Genomic DNA, 15,674 nt, shown 5'->3' with positions numbered 1-15,674 from the left:
TGGGCATCTTATATTATATATCTACATAATGAACTAATATAATTTGAATGCTAGTTGATTTTTTTATCAAGAACTTTATTGCTGCAATTGTACAAGGTCTAGGTAATTAAAATTTAAGAATATGAGTGATATGCCATCATCAAATGCTGGTTCTTCTCCTACTGGTCCTTGTACTCCAACCACTCCTAGTACTCCAGATGTCTCTATAGGAGACCTAGTTGCTCATCAACACCTGTTCGGTTGGTCATCTCAGTTGTAACGGAAAAGTAAGAAAGGATATTTTTGTATACTTGATCTAATTTTTTCTAATATAAGTATTATGAAATGTGTTATTTATTTTTAATTTTATTTCAGATTTGTTCCTAATGGTCATTCTATCTCGAAGACCATCACAGAAACGTTCAAGGAAAAACAAGATGCTACTGGCTACTCATGGAAGGATGTCAGTCAATCAACTCGTAAATTTTATTTGCATGAATTTTTGGTAACTACTACTTTATATTTAAAATCTATAAGTAATTTATTTAATATATGTCTCTATGTGTTTATTTCACTAAGTAATTTTTTTTCCAGAAATCATATCAGTGGAATCCTACTGAGAATTCTATAATGGAACGTACATGGAATAAGGTGGCATCCACTTTATACTCCAAGAAAATGTATATTTGGCGAAAAGGTACAGTCAAACCTAATTTTGTTTTGGAGGATATTTGGAGAAGTTGGAAGACGCATTGGGCCTCTGATGAATGGATGGATAAATCTCGTATCGCCACTCGAAATCGATGTAGTGAGACTAGTGGACTAGGCATTGGTCCAAGCAAGCATACCGGTGGTTCTAGATCAACAGTGGAGCATACTATAAAATTGGTACCAATTTAACACTTTCTATAATATATTTCTAATCTTATCTCTTATTTTAATATTAAACTCTGTTTTTTAGGCAGTAGAACTACGTCGTCCACCAAATTCGTGGGATATATTTAAGAAGTTGCATAGAAGAAAGGATGGAAGCTTTGTTGATGCCAAGTCTAAATGCATTAATGTAAGTTGTGTGTGTTGCTCTTCTTTAATCAAACATTGTAGGACTTATCCTTATTTTGTGAAGCTTTTAAAGAAGAAAAAGGTAGATTTTATGAAGTTGTGTGTGTTGCTATTAAGAAGATTTTCTATAATTGTTTGTGTTGCTATTGAGCAAATTTTTGGGGCAGCTCTTTGTGTTGTTTTTGATTCAGATTTGAGCAGCTTTTTTATCATAGTTATGATCAGATGTTGTGCAGTTATTTGGGAAATTTTTTAATGCAATTTTGAAGCAGATTTTGTGCTATTGTGGATAGATTTTGTGCCTTTTTTGGGCAGATTTTGTGCCTTTTTTTGTGGCAGATTTTGTGGCAGCTCTTTGTGCTGTTTTTGGTGCAAATTTGAGCAGATTTTTATCATAATTTTGACCATATGTTTTGCAGTTATTTGAGCAGTTTTTAATGCAATTTTGAAGTAGATTTTGTGCCTTTTTGATAGATTTTGTGCTGTTTTTGGGTAGATTTTGTGCTGTTTTTTTGTGCAGATTTTTATCATACTTTTTTATCAAATGTTGAGAAGTTATTTGGACAGTTATTAATGCAATTTGAAGCAAATTTTGTGCCTTTTTTTTAATAGATAAAATTTATGCCTTATTGGGGGCAGATTTTGTTCTGTTTAAAGAGTTTGTGCTGTCTTTTGGGTGCATTTTTCTTACAGAGTTGCTAGAAGCAACTTAATATGCACATATTTGTGGAAAGCTTGAGTTTTTGATGGTTGATTGTTTGAAAAATTTCAGGATAAAATGGAGGTTGTCTTAGCTGTGGCTATTTCTAGCTCCTCAGATGATTCACAAGAAGTTCAAGAACTCGATATAAATCGCTTATACTTTGATGTTGTGGGTGGAGAAAAAAAACGACGTGTGTATGGTTTAGGCTCTCAAGGTTTGGCGTTGTATCAAGATCAAAATTCTGTCACTTCGCGCAATTTACATGCGGTGTCTGATGATGTTGCTGAAGAGCGCATTCAACTACTTGAGAAAGAAGTGTTGCATATGAAAGAAAATCAAGAGAGAATTCTTCAAGAACGTTTAGAGGCAGAGGTGCAACAACGAGTAGAGCACGAGGTCTCGCATTTGAGGCAACAAAGTGATGATCGATTCAAGTCTATGGAGGAACGATGGTCTCGCATGATGAGCGAGATGGCGTTATCCTCACGCTCATCTAGTAATCCTTCTCCTTAATAGGAAATGACCAAATGTTTATGTGTTTAAATATTTGTCCACTTTTGCTTATTGAAGTTGTGCTTTGACATGTTTTAACTTCTTAATTTTATATTATAAATCTAATTTTATGTTTGTTATATCATGGTGGTTAATTATTTTTATATTTTTGACTAATTTACTATATATATATAAATAATAATTGTCCAATACTATATATAACAATTATTATTTATTAAATTAAAATCAAATTTGTGACGGATTTAATCTGTCACAATTAATTCTAAATTTGTTACTAATATCAACAAGAGAGCAATTTTGTGACAAAATATTCCATCACAATTTACTTGTAACGAAATATTCTGTCACAAATATCGTGAATATATTTAGAAATTTGTTACAAAAACTATTCCGTCACTATTTTGTAATGGAATATTCGGTCAAAAATTCTGTCTCAAATTTGTGACGAAATTTTAGTCAAATACAAGGATTTATATTGTCACCGTCAGGTCTGTCACTATGCCGTCACAATAATTTTGTGACGGAATTGAAATCCGTCACAATGAGTTTATGACCCCAGGTTCTGGGACGTCCATTTTTCTGTCACAATTCCGTCACAAATGTTAATTTGTGACGGATTTGTGACAGAATCATCTGTCACAATTTTGCTATTTTCTTGTAGTGACATAATATAGGAACTCATTACATGAATCAACACAACATCAACAACAACAATAACGATTTAAACTACCAGCTTTGCATCGATTAATCATATGTCCATTTGAAGGAAAATCGATATGATAGATTTTATTCAAGAGGAGGAATAATATCTTAATCACTATCTTAGCTTTGACAAGAGAAGGGTGCGATATATGATTCCATTAACAGTGATATTAGTTCCTTTGGAGCTCAACCTATTAAGGATGAAGAAAGGAAACCCTACCCATGGTCTTAATACACATTTGAAGCTCGATTAGAGTTTAAGTGAGTTTTTCAAAGCTTACATTTGTTGTAGAAAGAACCCCCGATTTAGTGGTTGAAGAAGTCTTCATTGAGTGTGAATTCACGGTGTTCGTGGGACTTATGAACACTTAAGGTGAATCTCTAATCGATCACAGAATTATGTTTCAAAAACTTCGATTGGCAGCTTGAAGAACCCATCCATGGTGATTTTTCAAGCTTTACCGGCTCTACCTCTCTTCTTTTCATTTGATGCATTTTGTTTGCTTTATACATTTTTACTTGGGAAAATTTTCAAAATGTCAATATTTTAGATTTAATAGAACCCCTTAGCCACACTTTCAATATTTATTAAAAATGTCAATATTTTAATTTGTTATATTATTGATTTATGTATTTTTTTTTTATTTAACTTAATAAAATACAACTAAGCAAATAACATGGGAGAGAATCTTTCAAATTAAGTAAATAGTGCTGAAAATATATTATTACTTACTTTACAGATTAGGAGACTAAAATAGGCACAAATTCTCTCATCTTCCTCATCATCCATTAACGACTTTCAATTCTCCATTGATGATCCTCCATTGAGTTATGTATATATTTTACTTTCATAGTGAAAACTAAAAATTGTATCCAGTGATCAAAATTGTATTACATGACTGTCAAATATATTTTTCTTTTATTTGTATTATAAAAATATTACTGATTGCATCCCAATATAATCTAACCATTACATATGAATACGATTTAAGAAAGAATACAAGATTCTGGAATAAAATAGAATACATAGTGGAAATAATACAACCTTTTGAGGAAGAATACAATATTCTAAAGAAATAAGATACATCAATGCTTAAGAAATACAAATCCATTTGGCATACCTATTGAAATGACTACAAACTAAAAAAGAAATACAACGTTCTTAATAAAAATACAAATGTTGAGTAAAAGAAAAACAATTGACAAACAAAAATTAATATGAATACAATTTTTGCAACCTTCTTCTCTCATTATCTCTTTCTTCTTCTTCTTGTTCCTTTTTTTTATTTTTTTGTTCACCAAATCCAAATCTGGATCCGTATTCACTTGTGCATTAGTAAAACTTTGTCTCGTCATTCAAAAAAAATATAATTACCCGAGAAATTTAAAAAACATTCATGTCCAAACTTCCAAATTAATGATTCAACAGTTAACGAATACTTGATTCTCATATAATGACTGAAACATGTTTTATCACAAAACAAACTATACTGCACACAAAATACATACAACAGATATAACATAATGAATACAAAACCATCAAATAATAAAACATGAATACAATATGAAATAGCATCACTATTTCTTAAAAAATGAATACAACTATATAAAGTAAATATGTATCTTTAATTGATTGAATACAATTAACACTCTTACAATGTCCACAACTAGAAAAGGATACATAGATATGATGAGTCCAAGTATGTGGGTATATTATCAAAACTAACAGAATGCCCACAAATACAAAAAAAATAAAAAAATAAGGAATACAATATCTATACTAACAAACCTACAATGTCCATAGACAATGGCAATATTATTTTATATCAATACGCATACTTAATGAATTTTGAATATAAAAAAAAAATTGTTACAGATACTCGAGACTAATAGAAAATCATGATTTTTATGATTTTAACAACTTCAACTGAACATGTAAATATTATAATGGTAATATAATCAATAAATGATGAAAAGTCGCTAGAAAATTGTTGATTTAGTTGGATACCTCTTGTAGTCCTCTTAGATTTGTCCATTAGAGAGTGATTTTGAGGTTTTCAAACCCTAAACGAAACTGGTCAAACAAAATTTTTGAAAGATTTAACCAAAAATAAAATCAGTAAACAAACCTAAAAGTTGGATAAAGATGTATACCTTAATCTAAGGGACTGTTGTAAATATCTTTAGAGATACATTTTTCAATTTCTAGAAAAAAATTTCGAAAGAACGAAAGAGAGAGCAACGGGAGTTGAAATATGAAGAAGAATAGGAAGAGGAAAATCAATGAGAGAGAAAATACTTTTTTTTTTGAAAACATATGAGAGAGAATGAGTTGGAAAACTTTAATTAAGGTGAGGTGAAATAGGAACTAAATTAGGATACACAATGTTTTCTAAAATATTGACATTTTTACTAATATTTATATTTATAAACTATAGATGTTTTTAATAATTATGTTAGGATTTTTGACTAGTTTGCTAATTTTCCCTTTTTACTTTAGCAGTTACCTAATTAAGTTTGGGCTCGGGTTACTTTCAGACCCAAGCCATGTATATTGTGGAATGTTTTATTTCTATTTATTAATAAATGAGCATGATCTTATCCATTTGGAAAAAAAGCTTATATACACTAAATAAATAACTTCTAAAATTATGTGTACTTATTTATTTAAGGCCTAACCCATCGGTGGCCTCCTAAACTTGGCACGATCTTTCACTTAGACACCTCAACTGCAGGATTTTCATTTTAAACACCTAACGTAGGGTTCCCATGTGTCACTTTAACACTTTTTGCACAGCTGGAGTGTCGCGTGATTTTCACTGATTCAGGGCGCGTAAACATCAAAATTTTGTCTGATGTGGCGTCCCCAAAGGTAATATTACTCCACATCATCTATTTATATTATTTTTCTCCAATTGTACCCTAACTAAGACTCCAACTTCTCTCTTATTTTCCAATTTCTCTCTTCTTCAGCCTTTCTTTAATTCTTGGCCCTTAATACTTTCATGTCGAGCTTCTCCAATTCTTTCATGGCATCTATGGATAAAGGTCGATATTGTAGATGTGGTAATGAAGCACTATTAAAGACTTCATGGACCCAATTAAATACCAAGCGTAGATTTTTTTACTTGTAGAATTTCAAAGGTAAAATTCTTTGTTTCCTTTATTTTTTTTAAGTCAATTAATGATTAATTGTTGGCGTCTAATTCTTTTTTATTGGTTTTTATAGAAAATGGGTGGCTGTGACTATTTTCTTTGGTATGAAGATCGACACCCTCTACAAGCAAACAGGGTAATGTGGGAATTGTTGAAGAAATTCAATGCTTTTGATGAAAAATTAAAGCGATCAAGAAATATATTTATTGTTGGTGTCGTTGCTACTGGGTTGCTGATGTTTGGAATATGGAAATTAAATCCTAATTGTTAGTGTTCTTGAGGTGTTCGGTCTAGTAGTAATTTGATGTTGTATTTGATGTTCGGTCTAGTAGTATTTGGTGTTCGATCTAGTAGTATTTTGATGTTGTTGCTGTTGTAAATTTTCGATGTAAATGTGCATTTTGGATTCAATGAAATTTTATGTTGTTATTGCAGTAAAATTGATTTTTTGGCTACATACATATCTCAAATTCGCTCTCACAATGTAACACCAAAAGCAAATAGCCAAATTACACAATTGGTCATATTCGTCACAATGTAACACCCAAATTACACAAAACATAGACAGTTATATTGCATGCTCCATAATGAGCTCAAAGTTAGCATTATGCTACATACCATTCAAGGCTACAACCTTCAAAAAAAGTGTACCAAAATAAGGCCCCAAAATAAAGCTAGCATAATCAAAAGCTACTACAACCTTCACAAAAGTATTTACTAGTACCAAAATAAAGCTAGCATACTCCAAAAACATTAGACAGCAAAATAAGGGCCAAAAATCAACCTAGTCTAAGTTGGTGTTACTTCTTCTTTTTGTTTGCCATTTGCTGCAATTGGGAAGTGGTGACAGCATCCTTGTTTTTCCATCTCAAGCCTCTAGGCTTAAAGCCAAGGTTTATATCCGTTAAACTTGCATCCTTATAACTTGAACCTGTTGGTAGAATCCTTTGACTTGAAGTCCCAGGCTGTTTTTTGAAGAAAAACCAAAATTAATATATAAACTTGCATTCATTTCAGAGACAGTTTGTTACAAACTTACGTTTAGTATTTGGGTTCCACTTGCACTTGTGTAGATGCCAAATCCAACATTACTTGATCCACCATTAGTTGGCCTCTTTGGTCCCCCTCTTGCAGAATATTCTCCAATTGCAACGCTTCCTCTTTTTTGTCTAGCAGTTTGTCTTGTCTTTGGAGGTAGTTGACTGGTTATTCCTCTTGTAACAGGAATACTTGTATCCACAAATGGTGGTGGTTGGCTTGTTTTTGCAGTGTCCCTTGCCCTCTTAACCCTACTGGTATCACCACAAATTGTTATTGAAGAAGCATGAATGTTTGATGTTGTTGAAGCAGGTTGGTTGAATCTTGATGGTCCAGGTTGGAAGGAGCTTGTTGGTTCAGGATGGCAACTTCCTTGTGAACTTTGACCAGCAGTAAATTGTGAATTGTGGCAAGCTGGTTGAAGTATGGACACCAACCTAAATATCAAACATTAAGTTTGTTCATTACATTTAACAAGAATTTAAAAAAGGCACAAACAAATAATAAATTATTTTACCTTGCAATATTTCTTGTTGTGGCTTTGTTGTTTACACTTGGAACAAGTAATTTTCACCCCTTGTTTGGACATCTTTCCATACTTCTTTCTTGGTTCATCTTTACTCTTTCTTCTATTTCTTGGAGGTCTACCAGGCATTTGCTTAGGTTCAGGAGCCTCAATCCTTGGATTGTTAGTTTCAGGCCACATCTTCATATTTGGAATTGGTTGAATGAAATGACTATAAGCCTTTAAGAAGGTATCCTTCCTATAGCAATGCTCCACAAGTGGTCCAAGTTCCTGTTCTATGTGGTACAAAGCAGAAATAGCATGTTGGCATGGAATGCCTCTCAATTGCCAAGTTCTACAGCTACAAACTCTATTAGTCAAGTTGATTGTATGCCTATACTGCCCTTCTCCAATCTCAAACTCAACATCAGCATTCCAAAGCACCTTGCATGCCCTAGACTTTTCCTTATCCTCCTCCAACATAAGTCTAGCCATAGGTGTAATATCACATATCCACGTGTCAGCAAACTTAACCATATCCACAGTTCTAGTCATTAATTTTCTCCTAGTTTCCTCCAACATGGTTATTATAGATTTGTGTCTACATGATAAGATCCATGAGTTAAAGGTTTCACACATGTTATTTTCAACTGCATCACATTTGGAATGCTCTTGAAAGAATGCTCTAACCCATGACACTTGTGGATAATGCAATAAATCATCATTAATTTCATTACCAAGTTTGCTGACTTTGTAAAGCTCCTCATTGTACTTCACTTCAAAAGTTGCCTTGGAACATCTCCAGAATTGTTTTCTCTTTTCCTCTCCCTTCCATCTTTTACTCCAATTAGACCAAATGTGTCTAGCACACATTCTAACTTCAGCATTTGGTAGCAGTTCACCAATAGTTGCTTGAAGACCCTACAATAAAATACAATTCAAGAAAGAAAATACATTTCTATATATCTACAATTATGAAAGTAATAGACAATTACCTTATGCATATTTGACATTACAGTAAGACCCTGTCCAGTACCCAACTGTAGCTCCTCTTTCAAGTAGTTGATAAAGAAACTATGTTTAGTCTCCTTGTCCACAACTGCCCAGGCTATAGAAAACATCTGATTGTTTCCATTTCTTCCAACTGCTACAAGAAGTTCACCCTTACAAGCACCCTTTAAGAAACATCCATCAAATCCTATTATTCTTCTACATCCTTCCTTCCACCCTTTCTTCAATGCATCCAAGCATACATAGAAGTACACAAACAAATTCTTTCCTGGTATAGTTTCTCTATCCATCCTTACCCAAACAGAACTACCAGGATTGGTTTGTTTTATGAATCACATAACCTTGAAAATTCCATATTCCAGTCACCCATGTTTTCTCTAAGAATTATCATATTTGCTTTGTAACAAATTGTTCTACCCACTTGTAGTCCTAATTCCTCCCTACACAATTTTTGTATTTCCCAAATATTTAAAGATGGTTGTTTAGTTATTTCATCCTTGAATCTACTTGCTAGGAACTTAGTTGTACACATTTTGTTCTTATTTGATGGTAAACACTTGTGTATAGGATAGTAATTCTTAATCATAAAGTTACCAGAATCCCTATCAATAGCACCATAGCACAATCATTTGCATTTTTCTTTGAATTTACATTTAGCTCTCACTCTATGAGCTTCATTAGGCCTTAACTGATAATTTTTTTCAATAGCATATTTTGCCAAAGCGTTTCTAAATTCCTTAGCATTCTCAAAAATCATTCCAAGTTCAAAAATAACAACAATACATTCATCATCATACCTGACCATTTTGCTTTTTCTTCTGCCTGGTAGATCAACACCTCCAACAACTTCTGCATCTAGCATATCAGTGTTATCATCACTATCACATTCTGAGCTATCAATATACTTCTCATCTCCTCCCAATCTGCCAACATATCTATCCTTCTTATTTATTCCAATATCTTCAAAACCTCTATCCACACCGACCTCACCTATTGGTACTTCTTTAGTTATTATTTTCTTCTCCCTATCTCTTTTCTTCCTAAGATTAGGATTTCTTTTGTTTCTCCTTTCATCCCTAAGGGATCTCAATTCTTCATCAACATCTGAATCATGTTCATCTGGAATAACATCTACATTTGTGTCACTACTAGGCAGATCTGATTCAGCTTCATTCTGATTTGTATCACCTCTAGGTAGTTTTGTATCAACTCCATTCAAATCTGAATCATTCTCCACAGTTTCCTCAGTATTTATACCCACAGATTTATCAACAGGATCAGACCATGGTAAAAGACCAGTTGGAGCAGGCAATTCTTCCAATTCATTAACTTCATGGACCACATACACATGAAACTCATCACCATCTACCAAGTCTTTCACAAATTCTAATAATTGAGTATCAGAAGTAACTTGAACTAATTCATTGTTATTTTCACAGTAAAATCCCTTCACATTTGTATACCCAAGGTCTTTAGTGTAGGAAAGAAACTCAACAAGACTAAAATGGTCTTTATCTATGCCAACACCAAATACATCTACTTCTCTTTGGTAAGTAGGGTTAGGGTTTCCAACAACACACCCCCCATGATGACAACAAGTTAAAATATAGTTGTTCATATTTCGAAAAGAAGACCCCAATAAAAGGAAATACCCAAAAAGCCCCTTACTTTACTAGCCAAAACCTATACTAAAAATGAAAATAAAGAAAGCGGAATCAACAACAATATACACCTTCAACAACAATATACACCTTCTTGAAGAAAACAAAAACAAAGGTAGAAAACAAAATACACCATTACCTTCAATTTCTTCAATTTCTCCAATGTCGCACAGCCCGATACCTCGTCAATACAACCTTAAACCTGAAAAATGGCTAAATAAAATACAACAATGATTATTACTAACAACGAATTGAAGGAAAAACAAAGAAATACATGTGAAGAGAAAGGAGATTTACCTAGGGTTTTCATCGGAGAAGAGAGAGAATCGTATGAAGGAAGTTGAAAAATCACAAAGAATGGTTCCATTTTTCTTTTAGTTTGAAAAAAAAAACGTGTAAAGAGGTTTAAGAGTTGGCATCATATAATTGGTCAGTTAATCCATGTAGAACGGTTGTCTTGCACGCGCTTATGGTCAACAGAAGTCTGTGCAAAAAGTGTTAAAGTGACACATGGGAACCCTACGTTAGGTGTTTCAAATGAAAATCCTTCAGTTGAGGTGTCTAAGTGAAAGATCGTGCCAAGTTTAGGGGGCCATCGATGGGTTAGACCTTTATTTAACAAAGAACTTCATCATCAACCCCAAATTGGAGGTAAATTCTTTCAATAATGATAGTAAAAAATTGAAGTTAAATCCTTTTAACAATGCCAATCAAAAATTGAAGCTAATTTCATTCAACACCAGTGTCTTTCACTATATCATTCAACTTCACACCTTTTATTGACAAGGTTTGTGCCTAAACCCATTAGTAAAATCTTGATGCTTACATTCTATAAATGTAATTTTTCTTAAATTTTAAGTAACCTGTTATTTGAGTTTCTATTATATGGTGATAGAAAAAATTATGTGAATCTTTCAACTTTCTTACGCAATCTTCATTTCATTGATGAGATTGAAGCTACAAAAATATTGATTGAAAATCTGAATCTATGAATGTGTATTTACAATGGGTGTTGTGATATTGATGTTATTATTGTGAAATCGATTATTTAGGAATGTGAATTCCCCATCACTCCATTCTTCTTCATTATTATTACTATTGATGGTAGATATTGTGGAATTAATTTCTGTAACAATGATGTTGGTGTTGGGTTTTGTGAAATCGATGTCAACAATAATAAAGTGATGAGTAATATATAGTGAATTGCTAAAGGACCGATGGAATGAAAGTAATGGGTAGAGGTTAGAATGTTTATGAAGAAAGGTAGAAGGAGGAGGTTTGCTTCAATTGGGAAGAAGGTATTAGGAAAAGACAACAACATAAAGAGGAATAAGTTTAAAATTTTATTACAAAAATGAGACCCATAAATTTCATTACCTCTAAGTAAGAAAATTCACATATTTTAAAAAAGTTAATATATCAAGAAAAAAAGATTAAAAATATTATTTATAAGTTGTTCAATAAGAAAATGTCATGTGTATAATCTTGTATATATGTTGGTCAAACTTTTCTTTTTCCTTTTTTTCTTTCTTCACTCTCCTTGACATATCACTCCTTAGGTTGGTATTTAGTTCATATAGAAGTTGTTAAGGAGGGTAAATAAACCCTCGTATAGTTAAAGTGTTAAAGTAAATTTTGTTATCAAGTTCGTGGATGATTTGATGTATTTTCTCAATTTCTACCTAACTAGCATGCAAAATAACATGAACCTACTTTTATTTAATTACTAAGATAAAAGATGTATTACATAGACATGTAAAAACTAAAGCACTAAGGGGCCGTTTGGTTACTGGTTAGAGTTATGCAGGGTTTAGTTATGCAGATATTAGTTATGCAGGGTTTAGCTATGCAGGGTTTAGTTATACAGGATTTAGTTATGTTGGGTTAATTATGCGGGTATTAGTTATGCGAATATTAGTTACGTAGGTATTATTTAGTTATGTAGAGATTACAATACATGAATTATTAACTATTGAATATTAAACTTGTTGTAAATTATTAATATATATTGTTTACAAAATAATAATGCATGCTAATAAATGGGGAATATATTGAATAATATATAATGCTAATATTTGATTAGTATATGTACCGTCAAAAAAATATACAATCAAATTTTTAATATTAAAAAAATATTTATATTTGCATAAATAAATAAAAACTGTAAGTATATAAAAAGAAATAAAAATGATTTATATATAAAAAGAAATAAAAACAACAAATGTAGATAGAAAAACTGTAAAGTTTCCAATTAAAAAAAATAAAATAAATTAAATTTTTTTACAATACCTGAAATGATAAATTTATGAAATAGTATAGCTTATCTATAACTCTTCTATCAGGTTTCCATTCTTTGGTGGAAGGTTGTCAGTTTTTTTTTTGTTATAAAAGAAATATTTTTTCTCTTTCCATATGTTGGTTTGATTAAAATTTATTTTTTTAATGTAAATATTTAATATAAAAAATCTAACAGCTGTACTAAAAAAGTGTCTTCAACGTGTTTTTTAAAAATTTAAAATTATATGTAAACAATCTGCAAAAGAAATTTTCTACAAAGAAGGAGTAATTCGTATTCTGAAGAGTTGGTAAAAATATATAATATAAAAAAGATTGATAACAGTATAAAAAGAAATAAAAACAACAAATGTAGATAGGAATTGAGAAAATACATAATTACCTCGTAAAAGTAAAATGAATTTTTTTAAAAAGACACTTAAACTTTGCGGGGGTCCTAATACACCACTTAGCTAGATTAATGTGAAATTATTGAACCATTTTTTGATATTTTATAGAGAGAGTGCATATCACTAGCCTGAAGAGCGTGAAAATCAAAAAAAGTAAGATTAAACTTTTCTTTAGCAATATTTTTTATTAACTATATAAATAATCTTTATTTTACTGTTAATTTTTTTTATCTTCTCCTTCCCGAGCTTCACCATTGAAGGAGCTTGAAGTTTTTTTTTTCTTCTTTTTTTGCTCTCTTTTCGTTTTTCATTTAGATTGGATTTCGATAGAGAGATTTAATTGTAAATAAATAACACAATCTCAATACATAAAATAAAATGTCTTTTCACTGACAAAAAAATCCCATTGATAACCGAAGCAACAACAAATTTGTTGTTTCATCCTCAGATTTCTTCTTCTCCTTCTTGACTGTCTGGGGTGAGAATCTCCGGAAAGATGATGGTCACTTCGAAGATAGAATCGTCGGCGTTAATTCAATGTTTTTTTCAAATACAACCCAAGTTGATTTAGATCAAAAATCAAAGGCAAAACATATAAAAAGAGGACTTTGATAGAAATTTTAATTTGAAAACAATAAATTTTGAAAGCGGATTTGATTTTCCAGTTTTAATTTTGATTTAGTGTTGTAAATGGTGTTGTAGCAATGGTGGCCACTCCACAACGAAGAAGACCAACGGATGGGTTAAGTGAAGAAAGAAAAAATAAAGAATTAAAACTAAAAAAAAAACATAAATAAAAACAAAAATTAGGAAATTATATAAATTTGACAAGTGGCAAACTATAATTAGTGCGTGCTTATACCTTCTTTTTTATAAGTGGGATTAACTGAAAAATGAGATATTTATATCGCTTTTAAATTATTTAGTGGGGTACTAGGACCCTTATAAAGTTTGAGTGTCTTTTTAAAAAAAGTGTTATAGTTGAATGGAGTAATTATGTATTTCCCCACAGAAAAACAGTAAAGTTTTCAATTTTAAAAAAAAAATTAAAAGGGTAAATATGTAATTTATCATTTTAATACATGTATAACTATAAAAAAAATGCAACCAAACACAGTATAAATTAATACATGAATAACTTTTATACAACATTTAAATTCTTACCAATCAAATATGGTATAATTTATGTTGACTTTTATACCTAATACAAAACATCTACCAAACATAGTAAAGCTAATGCAATTTTTTATACATGAATAAGATGTATCTTATACAGTAACCAAACGACCCCTAACTAATTAATTAACTAGTTCTGTCTATTGAGCAGCTTTATGTTGAGAGAGTTTGATGATGTTTGTTGGCATAGTTTTTGGAATGAAAGTTGAGAAAAAGAAGTAAAAGTGACATTAAAGAACAAAGTATGGGCACCAGAGCACCCATTAATCTCAGTAGTGAGGTGATAATACATGACTACTACTGCACCCATGAAGTAAAGGATGAACTGGAAAATTTGACAGTTGGTGACGATCTTCTTCCACCCCGGCCGCGCAAAAGAAGTAATAAGCATACATTATAACATGAACCGAAGCATTAGTAATTACCGCGACTTGGATCATCGAATTTACATTACAAAAGGCAAGATAACATATAACTGGTGTTGTAGCATGGTGGTACACATGGAGAAATGTGAGCCTCCGTGACTTAGAACTACTGAGGATGATCAAAAGTGTGTCTATGAATTCAAGGATCTTTGAAAGGTAGAATAATAATTTAGCCCAGAAGAACAAGGGTCCACGTGGAAGAGTATGATTGGCTGGGAAGCACATTGTGGGGCATTTGGTCAAGGACGGAGAGGCTACAACCGACAACCATGATGAGAGAAAGGAGGCAGAGGATAAAGCTGTGTACGGCAGTGATTCGGTGGAGGGATGTGGCGGAGAGTGTAGGGAGAAGCGAATTGTGCTAATAGAGTGAGAGACAAGTAGATAAAGATTGAAAGTGTAGGAAAAAATAGAGAGGAACCAAAAGTGTGACCATGCTTCCAATCGAAATAGCTAATGGTTGGGTGCTCAACTAGCCAGTAATACAGAGTCTCCATGTTCGCTTAGATATAAACTCTAGTCTAGAAATCGGATTTTTCTTGCTTACAAGAATCTACTCAACCTATCTGTATATATATATATATTATATTATATACTAAAAAAGGGGAAGTTCATGCTCTCTCTACATGGGTCAATCACCATTATTTGAAATTCTTAACTTTTATTTGTGGTATTTTTAATTTTTAATTTTTTTTTTCTATTAACGATTTCACATTAACATTAGAAATCAAAGGTAATTTATGGATAAAAAAATATATAAATGTATTACTTATTAGTTAATAACAATAACATATGATAGAATTTTGGACATTTAAATTAAAAATATCAGGGATATTTGCTAAACTTTAGTATGATTTCTTTTGATAATGTGAAATTTAGAAACACAGATAATTAATATATGTATAAATGATAAAAAATATATATATATTATTTTATTTAAGATAGAAGATGGAATAACTAAAATATATATAAGTAATACATAAATAATTAAATTTTCATAACTAATATTATATAAAATCACATTGATTATTTTATAAGAACTGCATTACTAATTCTAAT

The 15,674-nt window shown here is 31.4% G+C and overlaps 2 protein-coding genes and 1 pseudogene across 2 annotated transcripts in view; 2 read left to right on the top strand and 1 right to left on the bottom strand.

Moving 5' to 3' along the window:
- LOC125865077 (ferredoxin-1, chloroplastic) overlaps window positions 1–15,674 on the top strand; it is a 791,835-nt gene that overhangs the window by 300,725 nt on the left and 475,436 nt on the right. The gene's annotated exons all lie outside the window — the stretch shown is intronic.
- On the top strand, window positions 122–2,257 carry LOC125863782 (uncharacterized). Its single transcript, XM_049543786.1, has 5 exons — window positions 122–255; window positions 355–484; window positions 574–867; window positions 941–1,042; window positions 1,814–2,257. The coding sequence occupies exons 1-5, from the start codon at window positions 122–124 to the stop codon at window positions 2,255–2,257; spliced, it is 1,104 nt and encodes a 367-aa protein (XP_049399743.1).
- On the bottom strand, window positions 14,344–15,112 carry LOC125863781 (uncharacterized; annotated as a pseudogene).

Source organism: Solanum stenotomum, chromosome 5, assembly GCF_019186545.1.
Source record: "Solanum stenotomum isolate F172 chromosome 5, ASM1918654v1, whole genome shotgun sequence".
In the NCBI taxonomy this organism is placed as follows: Eukaryota; Viridiplantae; Streptophyta; class Magnoliopsida; order Solanales; family Solanaceae; genus Solanum; species Solanum stenotomum.
Note: the sequence above shows the minus strand (reverse complement) of the source record. Positions and strands in the feature narration are given on the sequence as shown.

Coding starts and splice junctions, on each gene's coding strand:
- LOC125863782 (XM_049543786.1), top strand. CDS start 122: ATGAGTGATATGCCATCATCAAATGCTGGTTCTTCTCCTACTGGTCCT. Junction 256..354: donor TTCGGTTGGTCATCTCAGTT/GTAACGGAAAAG, acceptor ATTTTATTTCAG/ATTTGTTCCTAATGGTCATT. Junction 485..573: donor TTTATTTGCATGAATTTTTG/GTAACTACTACT, acceptor TTTTTTTTCCAG/AAATCATATCAGTGGAATCC.